The following is a 15,767-nucleotide window of genomic DNA, read 5'->3' on the forward strand; positions in this document are numbered from 1 at the left end:
TGGGCATTTCTACATGGCAAGAGGACAGCTTTCGACCAAAAGACGATTAGACCCAAGAAAGGATTCTTTGCCCAAGATTCTGATGGAAGAACAGCTCAAAGTAGGAACAATTTATTATGATAAATCGTGTTTCTGTCGAGAAATGTTAATCGCTTATGACGCCATCTTGCTAGACGTAGCTTCGCTTGGCGCAAACTGTATTGGAAAGTAAGGATAATTAAAAAAATGTAAATCAGCGATTGTATTAAGAATTAAATTGTCTATCAATCGCTGTCCACCCTATATTTTTTTGTCACGTTTATGAGTATTTATGTATACGACTAGATCACTGTCTAATATGGCGCACGACATTGTCTGACCAGCTGGGCAACTTTTGTCATTGTCTAACCATGATTTTGGTGGCTAAATATGCACATTTTCGAACAAACTCTATATGTATGTTGTAATGTGATGTTACAGGAGTGTCATCTGAAGAATTCTGAGAAGGTTAGTGAAAAAATTAATATATTTTGGCGATGTTTACGTTATCGCTCTCTTTGGCTAGAATCAATGCTCTGGTAACGTTTGCATATGTGGTATGCTAATATAACGATTTATTGTGTTTTCACTGTAAGACACTTAGAAAATCTGAAATATTGTCTGTATTCACAGGATCTGTGTCTTTCGATTAGTGTATGCTGTGTATTTTTACGAAATGTTTGATGATTAGTAATTAGGTAAACACGTTGCTCTATACATTTATTCTAGTCCATTTGTGACGGTGGGTGCAATTGTAAACTCTATCTACCTGAAATATGCACATTTTTCTAACAAAACCTATCCTATACCATAAATATGTTATCAGACTGTCATCTGGTGAGGTTTTTTCTTGGTTAGTGGCTATCAATATCTTAATTTAGCCGAATTGGTGATAGCACCTGATGGAGTAAGAAACTGATGGAGTTAGAAAAGTGGTGTCTTTTGCTAACGTGGTTAGCTAATAGATTTACATATTTTGTCTTCCCTGTAAAACATTTTAAAAATCTGAAATGGTGGCTTTATTCACAGGATCTGTATCTTTCATTAGGTGTCTTGGACTTGTGATTTAATGATATTTAGATGCTACTATTTAATTGTGACGCTATGCTAGCGATGCTAATCAGTGGGGGGGGGGGGGGGGGGGGGGGGGGGGGGGCGGAGTAGGTGGGGGTAGGTTAACGCTTTTTTTATTCATCTGCCAATTTTGAACCTTTATGTTGGGCAGACTAACCAGTTCCCTACCTCCTCCCCCTGTCACCCTCCTCCTCCATTTTTGGGGTAATGCTGTAATCAATTGGTTGTCATCTTGGATTGAGCAGACCTTCCCATACAATTCTGATAACTCAATGAAAGACATAACTCTACCATTCCAATTTACAATATAATTTATAAATAAAATACCCTTTTCAAACATCTTTCCCATAAATACAGATATTTAATGAACAAGCACATTTGAGTTCAACCATAATATTTGTTATGTCTTTTCAGGTGGGGATGAAATTGAAATTGTAACCAATGCTTGTTTGAAAAAGGGAGATACCTTGAAAAAGATTTCATTTTCAATCAATCGAAAATGAGACATTGCAATCTGCACAAAGGCACTTTTTAAACAATGGATGAGCTGTTCTTAGTAATCTACTTGAGAACCATTTAGGGTTCAAGTAAAATGTTTGTACAAGTGAAGCTTTTAGAGAGAGGTTTAGTGATTTTATATGTCATAATCTCAACCTACCCAGTTCATATTCATTACATAGACAGGCACACTTTATCTTGTCTGGTTTAGCATCCAGGCAAGATTTGAAAAACAAATCATCAGGAGTAGGCAGCAGCATAAGTTAGTGAGTAAACTGAGATATGACTAAGGAGTTAATCAGTGTAATTTTTCCATCAATAGACAGATATTTACATCTCCATGGTTGCAAGATCCTGTCTAATTTTACTAGTTTTCTATTTCTATATTGTACACTTATCATAACTAGGTTTAAGTACAGAGAGTCCAGAAAAGTGATCCATATCTTCAATGAGACATTGCAGGGATCTAGCTTGCGGACGTAAAATAAAACTTGTTTTTCAGCCTTGGATTTCTAATCCTCTAATTTTGTATTTGATCTGACTTTAACAGCTAGCATTTCGATGGCCTTAACAAATAGATATGGTGACAGTGGACACCCTTGTTTAACTACTCTTGACAATTCAAAACTCTCTGAGAAGTAGCCTCTATTTACTATTTTACACCTGGTGTTACTATACAATACCTTTACCCATTTTATAAGAAACTCACTGAAATAAAAAATTACATGAATTTATAAATATAATCCAGTCTTACTTTATCAAAGGCCTTTTCAAAATCTGCTAGAAATACTAGGCCTGGCTTCTTAGATGTTTCATGTTGTTCTATTATTTCTACCAGTTGTCATATATTATCTCCAATGTATAGTCCATGTAAAAAACCTGTCTGATCAGGATGAACAATACCTGGTAATGCCATGCGTTTCGCTAGTATTTTTGCATTAATGTCTTTTCAGAAACAAGAAAAATACATCTTTATCTAGTTGTAACTGACAAGATAATAACCAAAATATGACGTCGTTCGCAGTACATTTTGATGTTGTCATGAAAAAGATATCTATACATTATATGCCAAATTTTGCCCACTGGGTACCGTGGGAAGGCAAGCCATGCATTTGCTGCAGAATTTAATATTTGATTCTGTGCCTCCACTTTCTGGTTTTGAAAAGTTTTATTTAAAGTTCCCGACATGGAGAAAATTCCTCCAGCAGATAGTAGAGGAGAGGATAACAACCTGGAGCATTTATCTCCCAATGCTCCACTGCATTAGCCAGCTGATCTGACCTTGTCTGTGGCTGGCTAGGGAAATGAAAACACCCTGGCTAGCTGCTAGCAGCTGGTGTTTTCATCTGCTATTCAAGATGTCATTGCCCTTTGAGGAAAGAAATCCCTTGCATGTGACCGTCATTCAGCCAACGCTGTGATACAGGCCTGAGTTTAATCACTGACGGCCTGGCCCGGCCCATAAAACACATAAACAACTGACACATTCGTTTGACTTTATCTCACAGTTTCACTTCAACTCCCCATAACCAGAAAATGTTGCTAGAAATAGCCAAAGAGCCGTGTGCTAACGCCTAATAGGGGTGTGAAATGTTCCCTTAGCATGGATTACCTCAACCCAGAATTATACTTCTAGGTCAGTGAACTGGGGTACATCTGCTGGTTAAAATTGTGTGTGTATTGTGTGTGTGTGTGTGTATGTATATATGCGTGCCTGTATGTGTGATAGATAAGAATGGACAGCTAGCAGGTCATCAGTGGCAGCCTTACTACACAGTCTTTACTGTTAGTATCAGGGGCCATTAAAGCAGATCAGAGTCACATATCAAATCCCAGATACTCTAGTTGGCAACAAAAGCCTTCTCCATGGCCTAAGGCTGATGAGGACTCCCAGAAAACACAAAATCACCACACAACATTGTCTCAACCTTGATCCCAATGTTGACCTCAATGTGCTTTTGCTACTTTGTAACACTCTCACTCTGAGATAAAGTACGATTTCAACCCCAGAATACACCCTCAGAAACATGCATTACACTGTTGTAACACAAAATCTAGTGGCAACTGAGCTGCCACCAACTTGAAGGAGATGGAACCTTAAATATTGAACCACATCATCCTGAGACGTTTTGAAACATTACATGGTGTGTTGGAACACCACTTAATCAAATATTGTGCAGCACCTTGCCAGGGACTGGGAGTATTAACAGAAAAGGTTGAAAACACTATTTTGGTGATTCAAGTCCTGTTTAGTGCAGAATTAGATACCTTCTCTTTTGGTGTCATTTCCTCTCTCTAAGCTTCTAAACAACATTTATTATGTTTTTCATCCTGTCTAGTGCAGAATTAGATCACATTTTCAGAAGTGTCTAAATGTTTAACATTGTTCTATGTATTAGATAATTTGCCATTATATGTTATTTGGCAGGCATTGTCAAGCACAGTGTTCAAACCATCAGCAGTAATTGGAGGTTGAACTGCAAGAACTGAGGATTCTGCACTTGCCTCTTCCATTGACAATGTTCTTCTTCGTCTTCTTCTAGGTTTAAGGACAGACTACACCTATTGGTGTATTTCCGCCACCTAATGTACAATCCATTATAGTAATACAAAACTGGGAAGAAGGAAAAAAAATCTGCCCTCACAACAACAAAAAAACACCACCCCATTCCACTATGTAACCCTATCTATTCTTACTCCAGGCCAACGGTCTGGAAGGACAAAACATTACGACTCAACACCCCCCGGAACTCTTCTGCAGTAAAACCTCGCAATCCCAAGAACTTCTCTGCAGCTGCCACCACAACCTCTATTTCCTGTGACCTTCCATTTCTGCAGTACAGTTGACAAACATGGCTATGAATGCTATGAAACCCATCTTACTGAAGCACATATTAATCCCATCACTCTCTATAGGTCTCTACTTACTCACAGGAATCCTCTCAGGATCTCTCACCGTGTACCCATCTTCCTCTACCACTCTCTTTACTGCTTCAGCATACGACACTGTCAGTACTACTCCGACCCTGGCAACCTCAACCGGCCTTTCTCTCACTAGACACCTCCAATCTCCAGCCCCATGGGCACCCCCGGAACTAACAGACACGACTTTCTCTACCGATATTACACATTCCTTCGTCTCATGCCCTCCTTCACACATCTAGGAATCTCCCTCCTACACACTGCTGCAACAAAAGCTCTCATGGAATAACTGAACATCCTAACTTGACCTTGTCGGGGAAAGACTCTGCATCAAAACTCAGCAGGACAGACAATGTCTTCTCCGTTTCACCACACTCTCCACCGGGTCTGAGTTCTATTTCAGCTGATCCTCCCAAACACTTAATGCCACCCCCGTTATCACTCCTTTCACTGGCGCCCTGCTCCGATGAGCAAAGCAAGTCACAGTTCTTGTCCCTAGTCTAGTGGTCCGGAGCACCCGGGGCACTTTTCTGGATGGAAGAAACACATTACATCATCACGAGTCGACTTCGAGTTACTTTCACCGACTCAACAGTCCCCAACCTCTTCTCCACCCAGCCAGAATACAAGGATCCATTCTTTCCAATAAATCTCACTCCCACTGGGCCAGATTCATTCTTGTCATCATCGGGATGAGGCTCAAACTCAGTGGTCCTCACTGCACCTGCCCCCGCAGGTACTTCATCATCACTCTCGTCAGGTTCCATCTCTAAGCTACTGGAGCATGTGTCCATCTTTTTGCACTCGACTCCAACCTTCCTCACCACACCACTTCCCTCTGCACTCAGCTTCTTCTCGGCGGTCATCACGGCACCTGCCATCGCAGTTAATTCATCCTCACCAACTGTTTTGCAAAAGTTCTGTGTGATCCACCTTCCCATATTGACTCAAAACATGTTCCACTTTTCTCCTTTTTTTCTTGTCCACCATCTTCCCATTCATCAGATCTTCTAGAAGGGTTGAGCATTCCCCCACTCCATATTTACTCATATGTTCCACTTTCCTCCTTTTTTTTCCCTGTCCACCAACTTACCGTCAATCTTCCCTCCATCATCTTCTGTAGCTTTCCCCCTTAATGTTGTGCCATCCATTGACAATCATCTTCTTCTTTAAGGTTTATTGGCACTCATATGGTGTATTGCCGCCACATACTGTACGGGATAGTAAAAAAAATAATATATATATAATGGTTTGGATGAACAAATTCATACTAATTACCAAAACCAAGAAACACTAATCAAAATCACTTTATTGTGTGTTGGGATCCTTCTCCTGCATGGCCTTCACTGGAGACTGTGGGACATTCACTACAATCTCATCTCTACTCACTCCTTCAGCTATTTTCTCTGCTTCCACATAGAATAACTGCTGGATGGCCCTGGTCCTAGCTACTGTGACCTCCTTCATCTGTACAGGGTACTCCGGGAACTCAGGAATGTGATTCCATCACAATTACAACAACATGCTACATCTGACTCTTCAACTGCTACATTTTCTTCCTTCGACAAACACTTGCGACGTGTCAAAACTTTTTTATAATTGTGACACTGCAGCGACCTCATATCTCACATATCCAAGTTTTACATAAGTTGGGAGAACCACTTCATCAAACAGTAAAACCAATAGGCTTTGCTCCTTCTTTCCGTCTATCATTCAATTCAAGCGACGTGAGTCTACCACTCCCGGAATGTTATCCCTAAACCACACAGGCTCTATGTCCAACGAGACATCAGAGAGGACACCTTTAACCGGTGCCCTACTCTGAAAATCATAGTTTTCAACAACATACGTCGACATCGAGCAGAGCCACAGAGCGTTCTCCTTTTGCGCTTTTGATACACACGAAATCAACATCATACTGTTCATGGTCACTCTGACCAATTCCACTTAACCAAATTCATCCTTCACCATCTTCGAGACCGTAAACGGGTCACCCAAAAAACATCCTTGCTCTCGAATCGCACTCCAACCATAAACTGCTGTTCCTTTCCAACTTTAACCCTTTTTACTCCACCCTTCTTCACAATCGTCCACTCATTCTCACCAACTGTACTCATGCCAAGAGAATCGCTCAACACTTCCACTTCCTCCATTGCTCCTCCAGTCATCCCTCGGACTCCCTTGCTCTTTGCTGTGAGAGTTTGTGTTCTCGTAGGATTGCCAATTTTGTTCACATTCCAGCACAGCCATTGCTTCACCAACCTTTTCTCCATTTAGTCCTCACCACCATTTACAATTACCCACTTCCCTCTTTCTCATTCCTAAAATCCATTGGCAATCATGTGTGGAATGGGTGCTGTCCTCATTAAACATCAATTTGTCTGACAATTTTGATATTTGTTCATCATGAATCATTGCACCTCATTGCACAACAAGATTAATAGCAATATAGAAATATACTTTGATTTCTTCAAACATGCATATGAAAGAAACATTGTGTGAAAGAATCATAAAGTCGTCTAAAAATGTTGAATTACCCACAATCCTCTAAAAACAGAGTCCCGTGTTGAGATAGAAAATGCAAGGAGTTTAAAACCAAAGACTGACATTGACTTCAATCACTATGGTATCTCTCTTCATGAAATAGACTTACATTTTGAGCAACATATTAAGCTGGATTTACATTATTTGGGGAAAATTAAATTAACAAATCATTGAACTGACTTGCACACATATTTTGTAAGATATTTGGGGGGTATTTTGACACTTTATTGACACAGTTATGAAATGACAGGAGGTAGATATATACACTGCTCAAAAAAATAAATGGAACACTTAAAAAACACAATGTAACTCCAAGTCAATCACACTTCTGTGAAATCAAACTGTCCACTTAGGAAGCAACACTGATTGACAATAAATTTCACATGCTGTTGTGCAAATGGAATAGACAAAAGGTGGAAATTATAGGCAATTAGCAAGACACCCCCCAAAACAGGAGTGATTCTGCAGGTGGTGACCACAGACCACTTCTCAGTTCCTATGCTTCCTGGCTGATGTTTTGGTCACTTTTGAATGCTGGCGGTGCTCTCACTCTAGTGGTAGCATGAGACGGAGTCTACAACCCACACAAGTGGCTCAGGTAGTGCAGTTCATCCAGGATGGCACATCAATGCGAACTGTGGCAAAAAGGTTTGCTGTGTCTGTCAGCGTAGTGTCCAGAGCATGCAGGCGCTACCAGGAGACAGGCCAGTACATCAGGAGACGTGGAGGAGGCCGTAGGAGGGCAACAACCCAGCAGCAGGACCGCTACCTCCGACTTTGTGCAAGGAGGTGCACTGCCAGCGCCCTGCAAAATGACCTCCAGCAGGCCACAAACTAGGTAGGCTAGTTGAGAACAAGTTCTCATTTGCAACTGCGACCTGGCCAAGATAAACCAAAGCAGTTCGACACATACAACAACACAGAGTTACACATGGAATAAACAAACATACAATCAATACAGTAGAAAAATCTGTATAGGCAATAAAAAGGCAATGGTGGTGAAGTAATTACAATATAGCTACTAAACACTGGAATGGTAGGGTGTGCAGAAGATGAATGTGCAAGTAGAGATACTGGGGTGCAAAGGAGCAATATAAATAAATAAATACAGTATGGGGATGAGGTAGATTGGATGGGCTATATACGGATGAGCTACGTACAGGTGCAGTGATCTGTGAGCTGCTCTGGCAGCTTAAAGCTAGTGAGAGAGGTAAGTGTCTCCAGCTTCATAGATTATTGCAGTTCGTTCCAGTCATTGGCAGCAGAGAACTGGAAGGAGAGGCAGCCAAAGGAAGAATTGGCTTTGGGGGTGACCAGTGAGATATACCTGCTGGTGGGTGCTACGCATGGGTGCTGTTTCGGTGACCAATGAGCTGAGATAAGGCGGGGCTTTACCTAGCAGAGACTTGTAGATGACCTGGAGCCAGTGGGTTTGGCGATGAGTATGAAGCGAGGGCCAGCCAACGAGAGCCTACAGGTCGCAGTGGTGGGTAGTGTATGGGGATTTGGTGACAAAACGGATGGCACTGTGATAGACTGCATCCAATTTGTTGAGTAGAGTGTTGGAGGCTATTTTGTAAATGACATCGCCGAAGTCGAGGATCGGTAGGATGGTCAGTTTTACGAGAGTGAAGGATGCTTTGTTGCGAAATAATAAGCCGATTTTAGATTTCATTTTGGATTGGAGATGTTTAATGTGAGTCTGGAAGGATAGTTTACAGTCTAACCAGACACCTAAGTATTTGTAGTTGTCCACATATTCTAAGTCAGAACCGTCCAGAGTAGTGATGCTGGACGGGCGGGCAGGTGCGTGCAGCAAACGGTTGAAGAGCATGCATTTAGTTTTACTTGAATTTAAGAGCAGTTGGAGGCCAGGGAAGGAGAGTTGTATGGCATTGAAACTCATCTGGAGGTTAGTTAACACAGTGTCCAAAGAAGGGCCAGAGGTATACAGAATGGTGTTGTCTGCGTGGAGGTGGATCTAAGAATCATCAGCAGCGAGAACGACATCATTGATGTATACAGAGAAGAGAGTCGGCCCGAGAATTGAACCCTGTGGCACCCCCATAGAGGCTGCCAGAGGTCAACAGGCCCTCCGATTTGACACACTGAACTCTATCAGAGAAGTAGTTGGTGAACCAGGCGAGGCAATCATTTGAGAAACAAAGGCTGTTGAGTCTGCCAATAAGAATGTTGTGATTGACAGATTGGACATGATTTGGAAAGGCACAAAACCTGTCTATATAAGCTTTTGTCCGTTGAGCTCCGAGACAGGATTGTGTTGAGTCACAGATCTGCGGGAAGGGTACCAAAACACTTCTGCAGCATTGAAGGTCCCCAAGAAATCAAATCAAATTGTATTTGTCATATGCGCCGAATACAACAGGTGAATTGCTTACTTAAAAGCCCAACAAAGCAGTTTTAAGCAGTTAAGGAAGATAAGTGTTAAGTAAAAAACAAGTGGAAGTAAAAAAGAAAAAAGAAAAATAACACATCATTGAAGACCAGCAGTAAAATAACTGTAACTCTGATTGGGAACCATAACAGGCCAACATAGACACACAAACACCTAGATGATCCACCCTAGTCACACCCCGACCCAACCAAAATTCAAGGAGTGGGACACTAATATGGACGCCTATAAGAAATCCCGCTATGCTCTCAGATTAACAATCAAACAAGCAAAGCGTCAATACAGGATTAAGATTGAATCCTACTACACTGGCTCTGACGCTCGTCGAATGTGGCAGGGCTTGAAACCTATTACGGAATACAAAGGGAAACCCAGACGCGAGCTGCCCAGTGACTGTCAGAGCAGCTCATAGATTACTGCACCTGTACATAGCCCATCTATAATTTAGCCCAAACAACTACCTCTTTACCTACTGTATTTATTTATTTTGCTCCTTTGCACCCCATTATTTCTATCTCTACTTTGCACCTTCTTCCACCGCAAACCAACCATTCCAGTGTTTTTTTTTAACTTGCTATATTGTATTTACTTCGCCACCATGGCCTTTTTATATTTTTATTTATTTATATATATATTTTGTTTGCCTTCACCTCCCTTATCTCACCTCACTTGCTCATATTGTATATAGACTTATTTTTCACTGTATTATTGACTGTATGTTTGTTTTACTCCATGTGTAACTATGTGTTGTTGTATGTGTCGAACTGCTTTGCTTTATCTTGGCCAGGTCGCAATTGTAAATGAGAACGTGTTCTCAATTTGCCTACCTGGTTAAATAAAGGTGAAATAAAAAAAATAAAAAAATAAAAAGTGACGCGAGCCTACCAGACGAGCTAAATGCCTTTTATGATCGCTTCGGGGGAAGCAACACTGAAGCATGCACGAGAGCACCAGCTGTTCTGGTTGACTGTGTGATAACACTCTCGGTAGCCGATGTGAACAGAACCTTTAAACAGGTCAACATTTACAAAGTCGCTGGGCCAGACGGATTACCAGGATGTGTACTCAAAGCATGCGCGAACCAACTGTCAAGTGTCTTCACTGACATTTTCAACCTCTCCCTGACCGAGTATGTAATACCTACATGTTTCAAGCAAACCAGGCCTAGGCCCTGTGCCCAAGGAAGCGAAGGTAACCTGCCTAAATGAAGTGCTTTGAAAGGCAGGTTATGGCTCACATCAACAGCATCTTCCCAGACACCCTAGACCCACCCCAATTTGCATACCTCCCCAACAGATCTACAGATGATGCAATCTCAATCGCACTCCACACTGCCCTTTCCCACCTGGACAAAAGGAACACCTATGTGAGAATGCTGTTTATTTACTCTAGCTCAGCGTTCAACACCATAGTGCCCACAAAGCTCATCACTAAGCTAAGGACTCTGGGACTAAACACTTCCCTCTGCAACTGGATCCTGGACTTCCTGACGGGCCGCCCCAAGGTGGTAAAAGTAGGCAACAACGCGTCTGCCACGCTGATCCTTAACACTGGGGCTCCCCAGAGGTGTGTACTTAGTCCCCTCCTGTATTCCCTGTTCACCCATGACTGTGTGGCCAAACACGACTCCAACACCATCATTAAATTGGCTGACGACACAACAGTGATAGGCCTGATCACCGACAACGATGATACAGCCTATAGGGAAGTGATCAGAGAACTGGCAGTGTGGTCCCAGGACAACAACCTCTCCCTCAATGTGAGCAAGACTAAGGAGCTGATCGTGAACTAAAGGAAAACGGCGGGCCGAACAGGCCCTCATTAACATCGATGGGGCTGTAGTGGAGCAGATCGAGAGTTTCAAGTTCCTTGGTGTCCAAATCACCAAGGAACTATCATGGTCCAAACATACCAAGACAGTCATGAAAAGGGCACAACAAAACCGTTTACTGAAAAGATATGGCATGGGTCCCCAGATCCTCAAAAGGTTCTACAGCTGCACCATCGAGGACATCTTGACCGATTGCATCACCGCATGGTATGGCAACTGCTCGGCATCTGACCGTAAGGCACTACAGAGGGTAGTGCGAACGGCCCAGTACATCACTGGGGCCAAGCTTCCTGCCATGTAGAACCTATATAATAGGCTGTGTCAGAGGAAAGCCCATAAAATTGTCAGAGACTCCAGTCAGTTATAGACTATTTTCTCTGCTACCGCACGGCAAGTGGTACTGGAGTGCCAAGTCTAGGACCAAAAGGCTCCTCAACAGCTTCTACCCCCAAGCCATAAGACTGCTGAACAATTCATAAAATTGCCACCGAACAATTTACATTGACCCCCCTTTGTACACTGCTGCTACTCACTGTTTGTTTGTTACCTATGCATAGTCACTTCATCGGCACCTACATGTACAGATTACCTCAACTAGCCTGTACCCCCGCACACTGACTCGGTACCGGTGCCCTCTGTACATAGCCTCGTTATTGTTATTCTTATTGTGTTACTTTTTATTCTTACTTTTTGTTTTAGTCTACATGGTAAATATTTTCTTTCTGAAATATATGTTACAGTATTGCAGCAAGCGGCGCGTCGGAAGGGGCCAGAGAGTGGGGCTGGCAGCAGTAGAAGTGTCGTCCATGCCTCTGCTTTAATCAACCACATGGCGCATTCTTATATGTACTTTTTATCTGCCAGGAATGCCCAGCATGTGTGCCTATCTGGCACGGCTTACAGTACACTCTCATTCTCATGCCCACCAAAGCCAAGTGCCGTACACTAGTCTCTAGCCACCATAACCAAGCACCTAAACTGGCTGTGCCCAACCCATCCCAACACCTTACCATACACCTACCAACCCCAATCACCTTCTCAGGCTCCTACCCAACCCACCCCAGCACAACCTAACACCTTCCCATACCCCTATCCAGCCCAACTGAGCTCAGCCCCTTCCCAGGCCCCTACAGCCCAACACCTACCCAGCATGCGCCCTACCCAGCCCAGCACTTACCCAACCCAGCACCTATACAGTTCAGCACCTATACAGTTCAGCACATACTAAGCGGAGCCATGCCCCTACCCAGCCCAGCACCTATCCAGCACCTACCCAGCTCAGGCTAGCTCAGCACCTAACCAGCCCAGTCTAACACCTACCCAGCCAAGCCCAGAACTAACTTAGCACCTACCAAGCCCAGTCCAGCACCTACCCAGCCCAGCACCTACCCAGGCCCTTGATGAAGCTGATGACACTAGCCTTGCTCCAGCACACAGCCATGCCGTCCATGGTGGGGAAGGGAGGGAGAGTGGCCAGGGTTGTAAAAGTCTGACAAACACACGCTACAAATCCTCTAATGTCCTTCCGTCTGTCTGTCCCTGGACTCTGTTGATTTTCTGTCTGTGCTCCTGGGTGTACGCTCCATGGTGAACTGACCCAGGGTGGGTCTGTAGAGACAGGTGTGTTTAAAAGGCTGGGTTTGTTTGCTGATCCACACAAATCTCTTCCTATATCTCCCAGTCAGTTCCAGCCTGCCTCTGTGGCTGTGTGCTGCCTTGTGATCAACCAGTACCTTCCAAGAGTGAAGGTCAGGCAGGAATTTTTTAGCCACGGCCCATTGGAATGACGAGGGCTAACATGCTACGGTGGCATAGTTGTGTGACTATATTTATCCTGGGGTACACACTATACTGACACGTCAGCCCTCCCCTTTCCCCCCTCCCTCCCTTCCTCCCCTTCCCTCCCTCCCACTAGAGTATGAGGCACAGGGCAAAGCAGCAGAGTGTAAACAGCAGTCTCAGTCAGGCTCAGCCAGCCAACTAAAGCAAAATTAGCCTAGTGCTGTATAGCTAAAGCTAAAGTTAGCGAACCACGGTCTTCTCTTTAACTCCTATCCTCTCAGCAAATGGACAGTCCTCTAAGTTTGTAGAACCATGGAGGGGCTTATAAACGGTTTAAGAATCCCCATGTATACTCACACTATATGCAAGTATTTGTGTGTTTTCTTAAAATTGCGTTAAACAAAAGAGTCACAAAATCTGCAGACAATTTAACGTCATCCTACATTTAAATTGTCTGCAGATTTTGTGACTCCTTTGTTTAACGCAATTTTAAGAAAACACACAAATACTTGCATATAGTGTGAGTATACATGGGGATTCTTAAACCGTAAGGATGGTAAATGAATAATACTGCACAAAAAGTTGTTGTTTTCCATGTTATTTGTTCAAGAAAAATATTCAATTTAATGTGGATGTTTTGTGTCTTTGCCCATAACTTTCCACCTTTCGATGTAAATGTTTGAGGACAGGGATTTGTTCTTTCTGGATATCATTAGCATGACAATCTCAGAGATGTGGACAGAGCAACAACTCTTACAATTCCAACAATTGAATCCTGTAAGATACTGTTCTTAATTATACAACAACCTTTTCTTGCCAAAGCAGAGATACTGAAAAAATATGTCTATATCGGTCCTCTAATACTAGTAAAGGCTCAGTGCACTACTTTTCTGATAATTTTTTTATTGTTATATTAATATTTTGTTTCAATTCAGATTATTCAGGGGGTGCTGGAGCACCCTCAACACCCCTACTTCCCACGGCTATGTATCAAGGTACTTTTAGTTGATTGGCGTTGACTTGTATGTTTGGCCAATGGTCTGTTGTCTAGTTGATGTAATGCAAAGAATTTGTGACGTGACAACAATGCTCGTAAGCAACGGAAAATCGAAACACCCAACCAAAAATAAGGTTGTCCTTTCAGCAAAGTACCGAACACAACTAAGTTTCGACTGTTAATTTAAACATGAGGACTATTAGCCTAAATGAAAGATAAGTGTTCCCTGAAACGACTTATTTTGACTGAATGGGTCTCATGTTGCATACTTTCAGCTGTAAATGGGGAGCTGAAGAAAGCAACCAGTGTGGGTAGTCACTCTGGGCTCTGTATCAGAGGCTGTGACTGGTACGCCACATGTGACTCGATAAACAACAGGCTAGCTCAGGCACACTGGGCATTACATCACCAGCACACTGCTACTGACAAACTCTCTGGGCATGGTGGTGCTCCCTACAGATGTCAGATCTTGATTTGACCCATTTCGTCCCAGGAGGAAAAGAATCCTTTAGCAAGAGGACTTTAATAAATATGTCATATTTAGAATTGCTGCCAGGGGGCGTGTTCGTAGGCTATACAGTGCAGTAACGTGCCTAGGGGGTTTGGGAAGGCTCTGCAAACCAACCGACCTCATAACATCAAGTATCATCAGTATTCTCACGGTTTGCTAGAGCAATGTGAACTGCAGTAGCGCAGTGGTCTGAGCAACACACTTCGGCATTACGAGTTCGTAATTTTTTTACATTTTATTTTACTAGGCAAGTCAGTTAAGAACAAATTCTTATTTACAATGACGGCCTACCCCGTGACGCCTCTAGCGCTGAGATGCAGTGCCTTAGACTGCTGCGCCACTCAGGAGCCCATATACAGATGTGCTCAGTATATGTTGGTACCCCTCCACAAAAAACAAAGAATGCACAATTTTCTCTGAAATAGCTTGAAACTGACAAAAGTAATTAACATCCACCATTGTGTATTCCATATTCAATAGAAATCATACTTTACTTTTGATTTTTTATTCAACATAATATTATAAATAATAAAACTAATGAAAATGGCATGGACAAAAATGATGGGACCCTTTTAACTTAATATTTTGTTGCACAACCTTTAGAGGCAATCAATGCAATCAAACGTTTTCTGTAGCTATCAATGAGACTTCTGCAGCTGATAACAGATAGTTTGGCCCACTCTTCCTGAGAAAACTGCTCCAACTGTCTCAGGTTTGATGGGTGCCTTCTCCAGACTGCAAGTTTCAGCTCTTTCCATAGATGTTTGATAGGATTCAGATCAGGACTTACAGAAGGCCACTTCAGAATAGTCCAATGTTTTGTTCTTATCCATTCTTGGTTGCTCTTAGCTGGGTGTTTTGGGTCATTATCCTGTTAGAGGACCCATGACCTGTGACTGAGACAGAGCTTTCTGACACTGGGCAGTACGTTTCGCTCCAGAACGCCTTGAAAGTCTTGAGATTTCATTGTGCCCTGCACAGATTCAAGGCACCCTGTGCCAGGCGCAGCTAAGCTAACCCACAACATAACCCAGCCTCCTCCATGTTTCACTGTAGGTATGGTGTTCTTTTCTTTGAAAGCTTCATTTCTTCGTCTGTGAACATAGAGCTGATGTGACTTGCCAAAAAGCTCCAGTTTTGACTCATCTGTCCAAAGGACATTCTCCCAGAGGGAGGG

At 42.8% G+C, this 15,767-nt stretch overlaps 1 protein-coding gene across 7 annotated transcripts in view; it reads right to left on the bottom strand.

Moving 5' to 3' along the window:
- Window positions 1-15,767, bottom strand: part of LOC129821727 (protein furry homolog) — a 222,270-nt gene that overhangs the window by 155,821 nt on the left and 50,682 nt on the right. Inside the window, exon 1 of one of the 7 annotated variants that reach the window (XM_055879324.1) lies at window positions 12,690-13,114. The exons of the other annotated variants lie outside the window; for them this stretch is intronic. Coding sequence (XP_055735299.1) covers window positions 12,690-12,750 — 61 coding nt within the window. The 5' untranslated portion in view covers window positions 12,751-13,114. Of the gene's footprint in view, window positions 1-12,689; window positions 13,115-15,767 lie in introns of those variants that run through there. 7 annotated transcript variants of the gene reach the window in all.

This window comes from Salvelinus fontinalis, chromosome 24 (genome assembly GCF_029448725.1).
Source record: "Salvelinus fontinalis isolate EN_2023a chromosome 24, ASM2944872v1, whole genome shotgun sequence".
NCBI classification, from domain to species: Eukaryota; Metazoa; Chordata; class Actinopteri; order Salmoniformes; family Salmonidae; genus Salvelinus; species Salvelinus fontinalis.